A 16741-nucleotide genomic window follows, 5' to 3' on the forward strand; every position below is an offset into this window, starting at 1 on the left:
TAGATTGCATTAAAGGAGCATGGACAATTCATGGAAACTATATAGCATTATGGCTGAAAAATTCACAAAGAACATTAACATTCTTAATCTGTTTTAAGACTTTTAGGTAATTGTTTGATTTATAAAATGAATAAATTGTTCAGCCAATGTGTGAAAAGGGGACTGATTTAAATGCCCGATTCTACATTCCACTTCACTAGTGAACATTTACATGAAGTACATCAAGTTGACTGATTCTTCCAACTAAGCTACTGATAGCTACAAGCCACATATTTTGTATTTAACCCAGCTATCTCCTATCATACACATCTTTTTAACTGGGTATTTTCTGAACCTACAGTAGAAACATTTGTATGTTAACCATCTTCATGCTGGACTATATATTTGTTTAAATAGCATTATCAATGTGCAAGAAACTTTATAAAATACAAGATCAGGAGGACTTACATGTTAACAATATGGAATAGCTAGAGGATAATAGAGGAAGAGAAGGAAAATGGACTTCAGAAGAACAGAGAAAAAAGTTTAACTATTTTACTTCCAAATATCTAGACTGTTTACAAGACTTAATGGTTTTGAAAGGAGTAAGCATGATATAGGTGTTTGAGAAACAGAACAAGCCCCAAGAACAATAAACAAACAAAACAAAAAACCCTCAGAATCAACTGGAATGAGAAGATGAATAATTTGTAATTTCTTCTGGAGTCATGAAACCATCTCTGTTAATGTAATGGGAACTGGTTTAATATCACATCAATAATGACTGACTGACACTGGAATATGCTGTAAATCACTAATTGAAAAACAGCCTGTATCACAAAGAATGGAGAGTCTTAGGTTTGTGATGGGTGACCATATAAATTGAATACATAAATAAATAAAAGTTAGTACAGGATACGTACTAAGAATGACATAAACTTTCATATGTACTCAAAATAAACTATTTATCAATTGCTCAGTAAAGAGGGCAAAAAGAGTCTTTTCCAATAAGAGACTTGCGTTCTTCTAACCAGTCATGAAGAATAATTTGAAGGAATAAGCCCTGCAACTTGAGCTTGATGTGTGGTCAGGGAACACCTATTCATTCTGAATATATTCAAAATTTCAGAGCCAAATCCATTAAAAATATTTTTAAAAATTGCTGATAATCTGGCTGGACATCTAGCTATTCTCTATATTACAAAGTAATATACTTATGTAATTAGTTTTATATAATACAGTACTAATTATTACATATATAGAAGAGGACAAATGTCTCTTATGTTTAAATAGGATGGAAGCAGGATACAGAGAATTGCAGAGCAGTCAGTTTCTAACTGGAAAGATTTTAAAACAGATTGTAAAGTAATTGTAAGCAGATAATTAAAAGCTGGATGACATTGTTTTAGATGACAAACAAAATATAGACCAGGTGGAAAAAAACACAACACCTTACAGTAGTTCTCAATTGGTCTACAATGGATGTTGTACCATATATAAACTCTCATAATTAAATGGCAGACTTATGTCTTGTTGATGTTAGTTGCAAAATTGTGTCCAACCCATCATAACCCCATGGACAAAATTCCTCCAGGCCTTCCTGTCCTCTACCATCTTCTGGAGTCCATTTAAGCTCCCGCCTACTGCTTCAATCACTCCATCCAGCCACCTCATTCTCTGTTGTCCCCTTCTTCTATTGCCCTCAATCTTTCTCAGTATTAGGCTTTTCTCCAGTGAGTCCTTCCTTCTCATTAGGTGGCCAAAGTATCTTCAGTTTCATCTTCAGGATCTGGCCTTCTAAAGAGCAGCCAGGATTGATCTGTAGGACTGACCGGTTTGGGACTCGCAGGAATCTTCTCCAGCAGCAGTTCAAAGGCCCCAATTCTTTGGCACTCATCCTTTCTTATGGTCCAACTTTCACAGCCATACATTGCAACTGGGAAAACCATATAGACTTATGTCTATACAAGAATTAACTTTTGATTAAAACTAAAAATATGTCGTATATCTGCAGCTTAGAAGGCAACTAAGCAATTCAGGTATTGGGTTTGATCCAGCATTTTATGCAAGATGTCCTGTTGTTTCCAGCCTTAATATTAAAACTACATATCCAGTTGTATAAAATGAGCAGGAAATAATCTTTTATTTTTTTTAGAAATAGATGTAATTCATACATTTCATTTATTTTTACAATATATTTAAATATTCTTTTTTAATCATAATTCCATTTTTAAATTATTGCCCATTGCTTGAATTCTTATTGTTTTTTCAAATGATGTCTGGTTAATGGTTAGAAAATATAGCTTATTTCAAGAGACACAAATATGCAGACACATTTACTGTTACATCATGCGGCAAAATGTTACTATCCTGAATTAGCATTATTATTTAAAATAAATTATCATTTAATTTGATGGAATGATACCGAAAAAAAATAACATTCATGTTTTTCATTAGAAAAGCACATAGAACTATTCAAGAAGAATGATTTTAATTTATATGTTTTCTGAAATAACAATATTGGCAAAGAAAGCAAAGGTAGTACCAATATTACTGGCACCTTGGATGCAATCGTAAAACAACTGGAGTATCACTTGAGCACCATTGGCATTGACAAATTCACCATTAGCCAACTGCAATAGGAAGCTTTGCTCAGAACAGCTTATATCCTGCAATGATATTTCTAACACCATCAAATATCAACAACTGTCTATCCCAGGTTCTTGGAAGGATTTGACAGGTGGATAAAAATGTCAAATCCAGTTTGAACATCTGGCTGGTTTGTGTGATGAACTAATACATTGCTGACATTTTTGCATCTTTAATAGCCCTTTATCTTAGATTTAACTGTTAATTAGATCTACATTTATGAATCATATAGTGCTTGATTACCTGGACAAGAGGTTTGCTGCTTGGTAAAGCACCCTTTTCCATTTTTGGTTCTGAAGTGATCACAATACTCCTGCGACCCATTGAACCAACTTTACTGGCTTGCATGGCACTAGCGAAGCTCAATCGTCTTCCAGATGCTGAAGTTGATGGTAACTTCTTATACACATTTTGTTCTTTTGTGAGGCTCCTGGTGATAAATAGATGAGTATACAAATTAGAAGTTACAAGGTTGATTCAAATTAATTTGCTGCTTAAAATTTGACACATTTACTGTAATTTATTTTTCAAAACAATTGTCATGCCCCTGGTGGAGACTGACTCTGAGGGAGAGGAGGAACAGCTGACGGGGTGGAAGTGTAGCTCCGGAGGTTGTGGAGGAGGCTGGGGAAGGGCAGAGGCCAGCTGGGCAGTCAGAGGAGGACCCAAGCCCATCCCCTCTCCATCCTAGGGCATGCAGGAAGGAAAGAATAAAGGAGAGATGTGGTCTACTTGGGAGGAGAGGGCCTTGATCCTCTTCATGGGCTGCAGCTGTGACAACTGAATAAGAGGACAGACATGCGTATGGGCGAGTGCTGGAAACAAAGCGTGGAAATATCTCTAGTTTATGGTTCCTCTCTGAGTTTGGCATCCTTCCCAGTGTGTGTCCTGATATCTGTGGATTTCTTCCAGCCCTTATCTTGCCTGGTTTGTGTTGTCTTTTACTCTTTATAATTTAAACGACATTTCCTCCTTCTTGTAACTGCTTGTGTGGGAGTTTTTTGTCTTCAGTCAAGAATATTTGGAGCTTGGAAGCAAAGTGAAGGAATAAAAGGGGATTTGCCTGTTTTTTGTGACTGTGTTTATTTTGTATCCCACGCTGGGTTATCACAATATTATAATTTAGCATTTTTTAACCAAGCCAGGTGTTATTGGACTATAACTGTGAATACTTGGTGACAATTATGAAAATATAGTTCAGTACATTTTAAGGACATCAGATTAGTCAAATGTGCTATAGGTCTTTATAGTAAACAGCATTCTATGGTAAAAATTAAGGTGCTTAGTTTTGGTTGACAAGCTGGATGAATCCAGATAGCGTAAGATTATATATGAATGTAACAATTGTGATTTGTTGAACAATCTACATTTGAACAAAATGTGGCTTAGAACTATGTGTGAACCCAAATGGTGGAAAGGTTCGCACACTCTGATTTTTCTTTAGTTTGTCATCCTCAAGACATCCTGTCTCACCTGTGAAAACTGGATTCTATATGGTGACAGCTATTTTAAACTATCAAGTTTTTAAATCTTAACCTCCATTATCTAAAGTATCATGTTATCTGAATTCCATGTTTTGAATGTTTCAAGACTGAGGTGGTTAAGGGCGTTTCTATGAGTGCCCTAATCATTTTATAATATAGACAAACATGGGCAAATGGAAATTTAGATTATTATACCTAACATAGGAGGGTCAAACCCGATTACATTAAGGGCCGCATCAGGCTCGTGTTTGTCCTCAGGGGACTTGGGTGGGCATGGCCAGCTCGACATCACTCGTGTTGGGGGGGCTGTGGTGGCCCAAGCACTCTGCCAGTGAAAACTGGCTCCCAAGCTCCATTTTTGGGTGTGATGGCCTCCTGCAATCCTCTGCCAGCAAAATGGAGCTCAGGAGGGCCACCATGGGCCCTTGCATGCTGTTTTTGGCTGCAACAGCCTCCTGCAACCCTCTGCCGGTGAAAATGGAACTCGGAAGGCCCGCCCTCCCGAGCTCCGTTTTCACTGGCAGAGGTACCATGGGCCAGTCCTTTGCTATTTCATAGGCTGGACCTAAGCACTCCACAAGCTGAGTTTGACTCCCCTGACCTAACATCTCTTATTATTATAGTCTGGTTTTATATGATTGTATATCATAAGAAAAAAGGAAAAAATAGAATTATGGTAGACAGCTTTTCAGTATTGTGCCTCTGTGCTTTAGTGGATACGCATGCTCATGAATTCAATTGATGGCTAATTGCTATAATTTGGTAATAACTTATCATGAAATGTGTAAATATCAATCTATTATACCCAACTAATACCCAGTAAGTAAATACTTACCCAGTAAGTAAATTAAATAGAAATATATCCTTTCTTACTTGAGCATATCACAGGGTAAACTCTGGATAAATTAGAGAGTTCATATAGAAGACTAAGGTAGGAAAGAGTATCATAACTAATTTAGATATTTCTACCTCTTATCTCTAAATTAGTGTGTATGTGTACATCCACAGACACATCCCCACATACATTTTACATGAAATCAATGCCACGATGTCTTCCATTTAGAATTTGTATTCTTATATTTCTTTTTTTAGTCACCAAAATCTATTAAGGTAGGACAGAATAGATGTTCAATATAAGATGGCAGACCCAAGAACCATTCTTTTGCAAGAACTTTTATTGTGTTTGAAATAACAAATAATTGATAAAAAGCACAATATGGAGACAGAGGACTTACTCATTATGGTTTAATATTAGGTGAATTTGAGACTAGCCAATTTCATTTGTTTCTTTCCCTTTTCTAGCATTGCTATTAAGGTTAAGGTTCATGATAAATTGTCTATACACATTAACCTGTGTCAACCACTTGCAATTTCTTCAAATAAAATAAAAAAAACATTAATCATAAATTCATAAGCACAATAAATATATTATTGAAGAATAAATTTATTCTTAGTAATGATACTAAAATTATTTAATTTGAGAATATTTCAATTGATACATAGTCATATCTTAGTACTCAACTGCTTTGAATCTCATTGAATTTGGTACTCAATGCATTTTGACATGAAAATTTTGTCCTGGTACTCATTGTTTGTTTGGTACTCAACACAAGCTAGATCTTGTCAGTGTCAGCTGCCTGGTGACTCACTGTTATATTCCTTGTAGGAAAAAAATTGTTTGGTACTCATCACTTTTGGTACTCATCACACCTCCCAGAACCAATTAACAATTAGTACCAAGATACCACTGTATTTGTCATTTATCCATCTCCATTTTTCTTTACTTTAGAATGAAAACTTTTAGAACCACATGGAATAAATTCAAATGAACAAATTAGAATCAGAATGACCTCCTACATTCCAATTTTTAATTGAAGGGATTCTTACAAAATGCTTGAGGAAATCTGTTTCTATAGATATCATGCCTTCTCCCCACCCTCATGCCCCACTACCGAAGTCTCTTGCCTTAATACAGGCATCTTTAGTTTTAGGAATACTGCACCTTCAGATTTCAGCAATACATTTATCCTATATTCCCACAATCTGGTCCTCATTGACTGCTATAGATTTCAATGCTTATAAGCCATAACTACTTGTCCAAACTGATTTGATGAAAGTTGTATCTAAAACAGTAGAACAGCATGTTAGGAAAACCTGCATTAGCTTGTCACAAAATGACTGGAGATAGCCTCCTATCCATTGAGCCTGCTACAGAACCATTCATTTGCTTCAACCATATCATGCTACTTACGTATTGATAGTGATGCTGTGCTTGTTCTTGCCACCTTGGTTATTAGTCATTTCTGACATGATCAAGTTGTTTCCAAGTCCTGAATATACTGTCTGTCTCCCAACACAATGGCAGAAAGAACCCTGAAGCTGTCAAATAAGCAGCAGCTCTTATTGCCTGTATGCCAGCTCTCTAAGAAATAAGATTCAGCAAATGTCTAGGCCACTAGATTGCTGCTTTAAAATCCAAATTAGGTACAAAGCCTGACTCCCTCAACAGCTACTGTTGAAACAGGAAACTGTTTATGTGGTAACCATGGTAGCCACCTTTTCCCCACGTGGCTATATGATTGGCTGACAATAAGAGAAAGCCTGGATGAAAACCGAGATTGGATAGCCTTTATTTGCATTTTTTCCCTCTTAGTTATTGCAGGGAGTTAGAATTCACTCTGGAAATGTTATTACTATTGTTACGGTAGTTTCAGATTTGCACATTCTGTCTGCCTTTCATTCCATCTAAATAAAAGGGGAAACTGTGCAACTAAACTGTTACAATTTGAAGTGAATTTGTAATATATTACTAACACATAGACTAGATCATCTTCCTCAGGAACTTTTTAAGAATTGTAGCCCACAGCAACTTTGGGCTTAATCTGAAATCTCATGTAATATTATATTAAGAAGAGATAAATTTGACATAGACATTGCATGGGTGTCTTTTTGCATGTAATTTTTTTTGTCATTATTCTGTCTATACATTTGGCTTAATCTACAATGTATATACTGTATGTTTCACTTGTATCAATTGTTGAACAATGGTCAAAAATTGGGTCTACCCTTAAAGAATATGCAGAAGCTTCATTTTTATATTACATTGCAGAAGCTTCAGCTGGTGCAAAATGCAACAGCTCAGGCAGTTCTGGGTGCTGGTTTCTCAGGACATATGACCCCCATACTTCATGGCTGCATTAGCTGCCAGTATGCTTCCAGGTGCAATTCAAGGGGACCTTCAAAGTCCTTCAGATTTGACACTAGGGTTCTTATAGGACCATCTCTCTCCAGTGGTGTCTACCTCTCCCATTAGAGCTGTTAAAAGCAGCATGCTCAAGTCACAAGGTATTAAAACTTTGGCTTTGTTGTCAAACCCAGTACTGATAATGTACGCCTGCCCACTTTTTATATTGACTCTGACAATTCTTGGTTGCTGTATGCTATTTGTTTTTCATTACTGACAGCATTTTAATTGTTCTTATGTTATTTTAATTGTTAACCATCTACTCCAGAACCATATACATGAGAAGGGAGGACATTTATTAGTAAATTAATTCTAGTTGTACTATGACTTTTTTCTATGTGGGATGGGTAGGATATACTTTACACATCTTCACTCTTAATCTGAGTCCATGTTATTGTGAACTTTTTGACCCATGATAAAAAAGAGCTGCTCTTTATTTTTTTCTCAATGTTTAGCTTTTTATAAAAAGGTAAAAATAGTAAAGTTTATGCCATTAAGAAAGTATCCAGAATGATTAAAGAGAAAATTAAATTTAGAGCTTTTATATTTAAAAATATTACTTCAGGAATAATACTTTTTCATTTATATTAGTAAGACTCCTTTTTATATTACATTGCATTGTTTTACACCCAGAGGACTGTATATAATATCTGATTTATATTCTAATGGTTACTTTCTACTTACTTATAAATATGATATATTTCTTAAATGCATTTGAGGCAAATTGTTTATAAATGCAAAAATAAAAAATCCAAAGGAACAAGTTTTATATCACAAACATGCCATTTCAGGAAATCATATCCAAAGATAAGCTTCTTCTCTCTGATTATTTCTTCTGTTGTATCTGTATGATATATACTTTCTTCCTACAGATTTTGCACTACTGGTTTTATTTGATTTTTAAAAATCCCATTTTTATTACTTTATACATAACTCAAGGCTGTAAACATACCTAACACCCCTATCTTTCTTCCTATTTTCCCCACAACAACCCTGTGAGGCTTTAGAGTAATTGGCTCAAAGTTATCCAGTTGGTTTTTCATGCCTAAGGCAAGACTAGAATTCAGAGATTCCTGGTTTCTAGATCAACTTCTTAAGCACTACACCAAGTTGATCAGCAGATGAGCCTATTTTCTGAAAATTGTGTTGTTTCTTCTTATTGACTTTTTCTGAAGATGCGACCATTGCTGCCTTCCCAAACTAATATTGGATGTTATATTCATAAGATTCCCATGTCTTTTATGTTTATCAAGGCTTAACCAAGGCTATGATACCTAAAGTAATTTCAGTGGCACTTAAACTACATCAAAAATTCAGAATAGCAAAGCAAATGCAGTTCTTCACTTTTTATGCAACTCAAGTCTGTATGTTTCTTCAAGAAATGTGTCTTTCAAGTGAAATAGAGCTAGATCTATTCAACCTGTTTCTGATGGCATTTTGTGGAGAATGTTCAATTCAGTGAAACTTATTATAAAGCATGCATTTAATAGTTAAAAAGTTAAAACAATGAAATTCTTACTGAACATTTTACTACCAAGAACACATTAATTGGATTGGGTTGAGATACTCTCCTCTTGCTCCATATTTGGTTGTGAAGACATATGTCAATTATTGAAGCAATGGAATCTATAATTACAGTGAACCAGTTTTGAAATGAAACCTCATTAGTCAAGTCTATCAGATCTGACCTGTATTAAATCTAGAAAAACACTAAATATCAGCAGAAAATATAAAACACCCTTCTTATGCTATTGGTGTCTTATGATATTTTCAGGCAAAATCTGATAGACGTATCAGTAGTCATCTAAAAAGATCTAGGTGAAATTAAAACTATTAATGCATATGGCAGAGGCTAATTTGTGCGCTAGTTTGCTCATAGTGGGCTCAGATTTGGAGTCAGACGAGGGGAGCAACAACAAAGAGCCAGATCCAGAGACAGCTTCAGCAGTGCCAACAATGAGCAGTCAGCTCCAGCATTACCAGACAGATTACTGTCCAAGTAAACAGAAGAGGTAGGGCAAAACAGCAAACAGCAGATACAACTGCCATCTGAAGATGACAGGGCAGAATTACCACACCCTCCCAATACGGAAGCTCAGTAGGGTGGAGAGTGGAGCAAAGGCTGTGTTCCCTCAGATTCTGAGTCCCAGCACTTTCTTCCTCTTTTCCCCTTTTGTGAAAAACTTATCAGTTCAGATCAGGCTATTGTAATTCAAACACACAGAACAAATACAAAGCTGAATAGACACACCTTTATTCCTATTCCTGACCCAATACATTATCAACTAGTTTTATGCCTCAGTTAATTGTTTTGCATTTTTACTGCATAGAACAACACTAGCAGAAAATAAAAAGGATGAAAAGAACAGAAACCAGATGATGATTTTCTACAAAAATGGACAATATTTATCTTTTCTTAGTTATTCAATTAGGCAATTTGTAAACGTTTTTCCGATCTGCATGCTTTCTGAATTTGTAAAATTCAATTCTACAAACTTTACAATTAGTAAAAGTTTTCTGATATGAGATCTTCGTTAGACAGAAAACTGGTGCTGGAATTAAGACTATCCTCCTCATTATAATTTAATAGAAGACTTCAGGGACTTTGTGCTGCAGGCCTTTTAATGATTACACAGTTTTTAGTTTTTAGGATTTTTTTTTATGATCCTGTAATTCCTTGGGATAGTGTTATAAATGGAACTGAGCATTTACTTGCCAGATGCCCTTCCTGATGCCTATGTAGAGTTTGCAGCAGATATTTTGTGTGTGCACTCCACAAACTGCCACGACTTAGGATTGAACTCTCAACTTTCTGAGTGGAAAGCAAACGTCTTCACCACTAGACTACCATACCACTCATATATAGTTTTTAGTAATTATATAATTATACTTTAGGCTGCCTAAAGCCAATTAGGAGTGGGTGGAAATAAATTTGCTAAATATGGACTTAATGAATAAATTTAAGCTTAGTACTGGATTGAGCCATAGAAGGTGAACCAGTTTGGTTCAGTGGTTAAGATGATGGCCTAGAAACCAGGAGACTGTGAGTTTTAGTCCTTTCTTAGGCATGAAAGCCAACTAAGTGACCTTGGACCAGTCTTTCTCTCTCTCTCAGCTCATGTCAGTGACAAACCAGTCAATCAATTCCTGTTGCAACCAATGGGATCAACTCAGAATATAGAATCATAGAACTGGAAGATCTTCTAGTCCAACTCCCTGCTCAAGGCAGGAGCTTACGTCATCCCAGATAAATGGTTGCCACATCTATTTTTGAAAACCTCCAATGATAAGGCACCCACAACTCTGGGAGGCAAGATATTTCATTGATTAATTGTTCTCTCAGAAAATTTCTCCTTGCATCTAAGTTGGATCTCTTTTTTAATAAGCTTCCACTCATTACATCTTGTCCTGACCACTGGTCTTTGGAGACTAAGTCAATACCCTCTTCTCTGTGATAGCCCTCAAATACTGGAAGAGAGTTATTATGTCCCCCCAAACCTTCTCTTTGATAGGTTAGACATACCTAAACCTCAACTGTTAATCATATGATTTACATAACCTCTCCCCCCAAAAAGCAGACCCCCGCATATGGGGAAAATGCTAGGAAGAACAAAAAATTACTATCATCCATATGTCATTTTGTTATGATTTCAAACTATTTCATTCCATTTAAATGTTGAATTCTAATTTGTTTAAAACCTTAAAAGGTATTATTATGAAATGGTAATCAAAAATCATACATTTTTATCGTGCATCCCAATTCCATGACCTGTATATTTACTTGTGAATTCCTTTTTAGGTTACAATTCTACTACCTACAAAAAAGCTACAATAAATTTCAAAGATGTGTACTGGATTGTAGTTATTCAGTGGACACACAGACTTGCAATATGTTAAAATATATGGCTTTATTGTGACAGAAGCTTAAAACACTAAATAAGACATATCAAGCACTATGCTCAGGTGTCAAATTTTATGTGTATACTGTATGAATACAAATGAAAATAAATAAATAAAATGGGTTTAGAATATTGTGAAACTTAAGATTGTTCAATTACTATACAAATCCAAAACACAAAACAAAATCAATCAGCAACTATTCATAGTAATACCGGCTTCTACCAGCTGATTGAAGTGGCTGGTAACTGCACTTGGAGAGCTTCCATCACCAGAGACTGCCTAAAGGTGAGGGGACATGGGCAGCCACGCCTCACCCTGAAGCGGCTGGGGACTCTGCCTTCAAGGGAGCTTTCGTCTGCCAATAGAAGTGGCCTCGGGGTGAGGGGAATATGTGTGTGTGCTCGCCCTGAGGCTGCTTCTACCGGCTGATCGAAGTGGCTGGTGAATGCATTTGGGGAGCTTCCATCACCCAAAGGAGACTGCCTAAATGCGAGGGGACACGGGCAGCCATGCCACGCCCTGAAGCGGCTGGGGTCTCTGCCTTCAGGGAGCTTCTATCGGCTATCGAGGTATTTTAGCCTAGGCTACCTGCAGGGCACTCCTAAAGGCAAATTAACATTCTCCCATTCAATCCAAAAGGAAAAAAAAAAAAAAAAAAGGGGTTTTCCCCTTCCCCACCTTCTTCCATTTTCTTCACCTCGTGTAGTTCTAACAAACAATGTGAGAAATGGTGGGGAAACGCATGGATTAAATAGGCCTAAATTTTGGGGGTGGGGCTTAATTTTACCTCATGCCTAGAAATCATGCTGGGCCTTCCTATTGGTGGAGGCCGTATAGTTGGAGAAACACAGTATTTTCATAAAAAGCCCATGTTGTCCTGCTGACCACATAATTGTTGGTCAACTATCCAACTATCATTTGCTGCATAGTGCAAGCAGCCCAAGTGAACAGCTTCCTCTCTAGAATATATTCGGTGGAACTTCTTTCTTCCAAATAACTGAAGATTTGAACTTTAATTGTTTTATTGTCAGCTGTAATACAAAGGAAATATTAAAGAAATAAAGGTAATGTAGATACATCTTTTATTTTAAACATCAAAATTGTTACTAGGAGCTTATTCAAATGAATACTGTTGCACTTTAGCTGCAATTTCTTACACTAGGAAGCCCTTTAAAATGTGATGCTGTTACAGAACAAACACATTCATAGACAAGTAAGTAAACAATAACTAACTACCCTAACAAAGAACATTTCAAAAGTAAAAAATTATAACTGATAATAAGCTTAATAAACACTGTTGAAATATAAATGGAAAAAACAACAAAACCTTTTATTAACATTTTAATTTAGTTTATGCACATGTAATCCTTGAGTTACAACATAATTCAGCCTGGAATTATGATCACAGGGCAGCACATGACTGGTTCCAAACTTACAACCATTTTTTATAATTGCTGTTAAACAAACGCCATAGTCATGAAGTGAATGCCATGGTTGTTAATCAAATCCATTTTCCATACAAGCATTTTTTGCCAGAAACAGGAAGTAAATGCTGGAAACCAATAAAAAACATTGCAAATTATGGTTACGAGACTGCAGCATCCATTGCCAAGTGACCAACAATGTGATGACATGACTGCAGAGAGAGATGCTGCCATCATAACTCTGAAAACAAGACATAAATAACTCTGGGAAAGTCCATCATAATTTCAAACCATTGTTAAATGATTGGTTGTCACCTGTATATTTTTCTTACTAAACACAAAATTTATTAATTATTATTTATTAAACAAATTTATATAGCCACCCCACTCACACATTGGTGACTCTTGGCAGCTTATAACATTTAAAAAACCACTACATAACCCTGCCCTACCCATGTTGGATAACAGTAATAAAGTAAGAATGGTGCAGACAAAAATACCCTGTATAATTTGGATTTTAATGTTACAAAAACTACATAATTTCAATTAACAACTACAGAGTCCATAATCAGGTGAGTTACCTTTTCAGAAACATTTTCTTACTTAAGCAGAGAAACAAAATGACAATGGGCGGACTGCTAAAACTTGGGTTTTAAAATTATAGAAAAAAATTATTAAGGAAAATGCATAGCAAGACAAATATAGGTGCTTTCTGTTTAACAAAGGATGCTTTTCATGAGAATATTTGTGGTTGATTTACCACACTTTAAGAATAGTTTAACGTTTTCACATCTTTCTCCTTGACTTAAAGCCACATGTTGGAATACCAGTTTGTCCAGATAAATTAGCACATTCACCATGGTTCGTTTTTGTGCTTTTATGTTTAAAGACAGCAAAGTACTACAGTATTGGGAACATCTTCACCTTCTGATAAATCAAACACAATTCTTAGGACAATGTCATTTTTGAATGCATTGATGCAATGTTGGATTTGCCCTTGAATAATCACAGGATTCAATCTGTTCCTTATTGGAAAGACTTCTTTGGCACAAAAGGATACCATTTTAGAAGAGGCATTTATACTGTTTGATGTTCTTCCTGAACTCATTTGCAATATTATTGTCACAAATTTGAGTTCATTAAGTCGAGGTTGCAAATTGCCTATCTTGACCTTCATATAGCAGAAATTGGCATTTTCCCCCAAGGGAACAGAAACACACAACAATGAGGACAGATTTTGGCCATAGCACCAATATCAGCAGAAATATTACATTGTGCAAGTTATGTATTTTGCCTTGCTTTTCTGTTGAGGTCTTGTTGAAAGTGGTGTTGTTGTGTTGAAGAACTCTCAAAGTAATTAATATTTGGCAGATATTTTCAAGTTGATCTTTTCTTTCCTCTTCCATCTTTTCTTGTATTCTCATTCTGTATCTTGCCTTGTAATTCTGGAGATGTGCAGCCCTTTCATCTATTTCTTCGTCTCTTCCTCTTTGCCACTTCCCAACATTTGGTGTCATCTCTTGATTATGACACCAATCATCTCTTTCTTTATGGCATAATTATGCTGACTGTCAGCTTTGGAAGCCATATTCCACGCTGCCACATAGCCTGAGAAAGTAGGAGGGGGGTGATTTCAATTAAGTAGCTCTAGTAGACAAAATAAAATTCTTTTGTTAGTTCAAGGTCATATAGTATGGCGCAGGATGAAATAAGGATTTACTTTTGGATGGATTGTGATTGGGCGATGTGATGACAACCGGCGGGGGGGGATGGATTTGTAGTTTGGGAAATTGTGGAAAGCCCGAAAAACTTTAGATTCAGGATTCCACAAATGTGCCAGGTGCTATTCTAATAAAGGTACTTTTGAGATATGTCTGTCTTGGAGTTACTGGTTGGAATGGAGGTTTGTTGAAATGCTGACACTGACAATATTTTACTTTATTTTTATTTAATTTGTTTTTAACCACAATGTTGTACATTGCTATTGTCAACTCAGTATACAAGTTTATAATCCCTGTCAGGTTTTCCACTGAGTCACACGAAGCTGTCAGAGATAGCTTAAAAATGGTAACATGTGACCTCCTAGGCAGGACAGGACTACCTTTTCTCTAGTAGCTGAAGAAGAGGCCAATCTACAACAGTGTCAGAGTAGGAAGCAGTTGAAAAATGAAATAAAGTGGATAATGATAAAATATAGAGGCGAATGTATCTGATTGACATCAGAGAGAACTAGTTTCTATTCTATCTGTAGCCACAGCTGCTCACTTCATGAATTTTAGCCCAACTTACTTCACAAGGTTGTTGTGAAGAAAAATAGTAATATAGAACTCTATGCATTGCCTTGAGTTTTTGAACAAATATGGGATAGATACATATGCATGTTTGTCAGCAAAGAGTAAAGGTTCCCCTCGTACATATGTGCTAGTCATTTCCAGCTCTAGGGGGAGGTGCTCATCTCCATTACAAAGCCGAAGAGCCAGCGGTGTCTGAAGACGTCTCCATGGTCATGTGGCTAGCATGACTAAATGCGGAAGGCGCACAGAACACTTCTACCTTCCCACCAAAGTGGTCCCTATTTTTCTACTTGCCTTTTTACATGCTTTTGAACTGCTAGGTTGGCAAAAGTTGGGACAAGTAACGGGAGCTCACTCCGTTATGCGGTGCTAGGGATTCGACCTGCTGACCTGCCAACTTTTCTGATCAATAAGCTCAGCTTCTTAGCCACTGAGCCACTGCATCCCCTTGTCAGCAAAGAACAAGAACATAAATCAATAAAAAATATCCAGGCCTTTCTTCATGCACCTTAAAGTTATTGCTTCTTTAAGAGCCACATGATGAATCAATTCATCATTACAGAGTGAATGAGGGAGAGATTGTGAGATTCACTGGGAAACTGCACAGAATGTTTAAAATGAAGATCATGTAATTGCAGCAGCAACCCAACAGAAGCCAGTAGCACTGAAACAGCCACAACTTCCCCAAATTCCATTCATTCAAGAGTCATGGATCCCAGATTTTGGTTACACTCTGTATGTTAACCAATTTCATGTATCTGGTTCAAAAAATGTTGCCTTAAAAGGTACTGTTTCACCCAGGTAAAAGTTATGACAATGAGTGTTTTAGTGATATATAGTTTAAGAGTCTCTAGATAAAATGCAATAGAGGACTGAAAATTGTGATAGTACCCCCATATTTCAGGAAATGACTTTTTTGCCTGTTATAAAACAAAAAGATGCTAATAAACAGAATATATCAATAACCCACAATGATGAACTGCCATTTACTTGAGAGAGCTAAGAAGTATAGTCAAATGTTCTTGACAGGCAACAACTACTAATAAAACAAGCTGAAAATCCTAAAAATGTCTAACCAGTAGTAAGACAAGTCCAAATCATTTCAATTATTTTTTTCAATTCAATCTAAAAGCAGGGTGATAATATGTAACCCTTATTGAATATTATTTACAAGAGTGATGGCAATTCAAGAACATGCTAAATACAGAAAGGATTAAGGGCTACAAAGTAGGCAAGGCTGTGGTGTTGTGATTTTAAGGAGTTTTAAGTGTCTATTTTTGGGATAACACTTGAATTTTAATTTTCATTGTTTCCCTGCCCAAAATTGAAAAAAAAAGTATTATAGTCAGTTTTCAGAAATCGTGTATCACTGCTCCAGGGATCACAAAACTGTTTATTTCTGCTACAGGTGTCCAATATGTACAAAAACATTTACACTGTATACAGTCACTTGATAGTGAGATGGGTGACATATAGTATAGATTAAATAAATAAAATATTTCATGATTCCTTTAAAATAACCTGCCACTTGTTTCAGAAACAGGACATTCAAACTTACTTCAAACATTGTATGAATGACTTAATTTCATCTCTTTCCTTCATCTTCCTGCAACTAATTTTACTTAATTATTTTAAATACATTATATATTTAACAACTATGGAATTTCAAAGGCAACATTGCTATCAGGACCAGAAAGTCCAAATATTACACTTTTAAGTTGAATTCTACAAAAACTTTAAAGATGGTGTCAAAAGATTTTACTATCA

The 16741-nt window shown here is 36.0% G+C and overlaps 1 protein-coding gene across 2 annotated transcripts in view; it reads right to left on the bottom strand.

Annotated features, from left to right (window-relative positions):
- Positions 1-16741, bottom strand: part of DNAI4 (dynein axonemal intermediate chain 4) — a 45643-nt gene that overhangs the window by 25260 nt on the left and 3642 nt on the right. Inside the window, exons 1-2 of one of the 2 annotated variants that reach the window (XM_087960444.1) lie at positions 6364-6613; positions 2872-3058 (exon numbers count right to left, since the gene is read on the bottom strand). In XM_087960444.1, the coding sequence (XP_087816570.1) occupies positions 2872-3058; positions 6364-6422 (246 nt within the window). In that variant the 5' untranslated portion in view covers positions 6423-6613. Of the gene's footprint in view, positions 1-2871; positions 3059-6363; positions 6614-16741 lie in introns of those variants that run through there. The other variant, XM_026665992.2, reaches the window with a different exon arrangement.

Source organism: Notechis scutatus, chromosome 3 (assembly GCF_049901735.1).
Source record: "Notechis scutatus isolate UNSWTSFEM ecotype Mainland chromosome 3, rNotScu1.2, whole genome shotgun sequence".
NCBI classification, from domain to species: Eukaryota; Metazoa; Chordata; class Lepidosauria; order Squamata; family Elapidae; genus Notechis; species Notechis scutatus.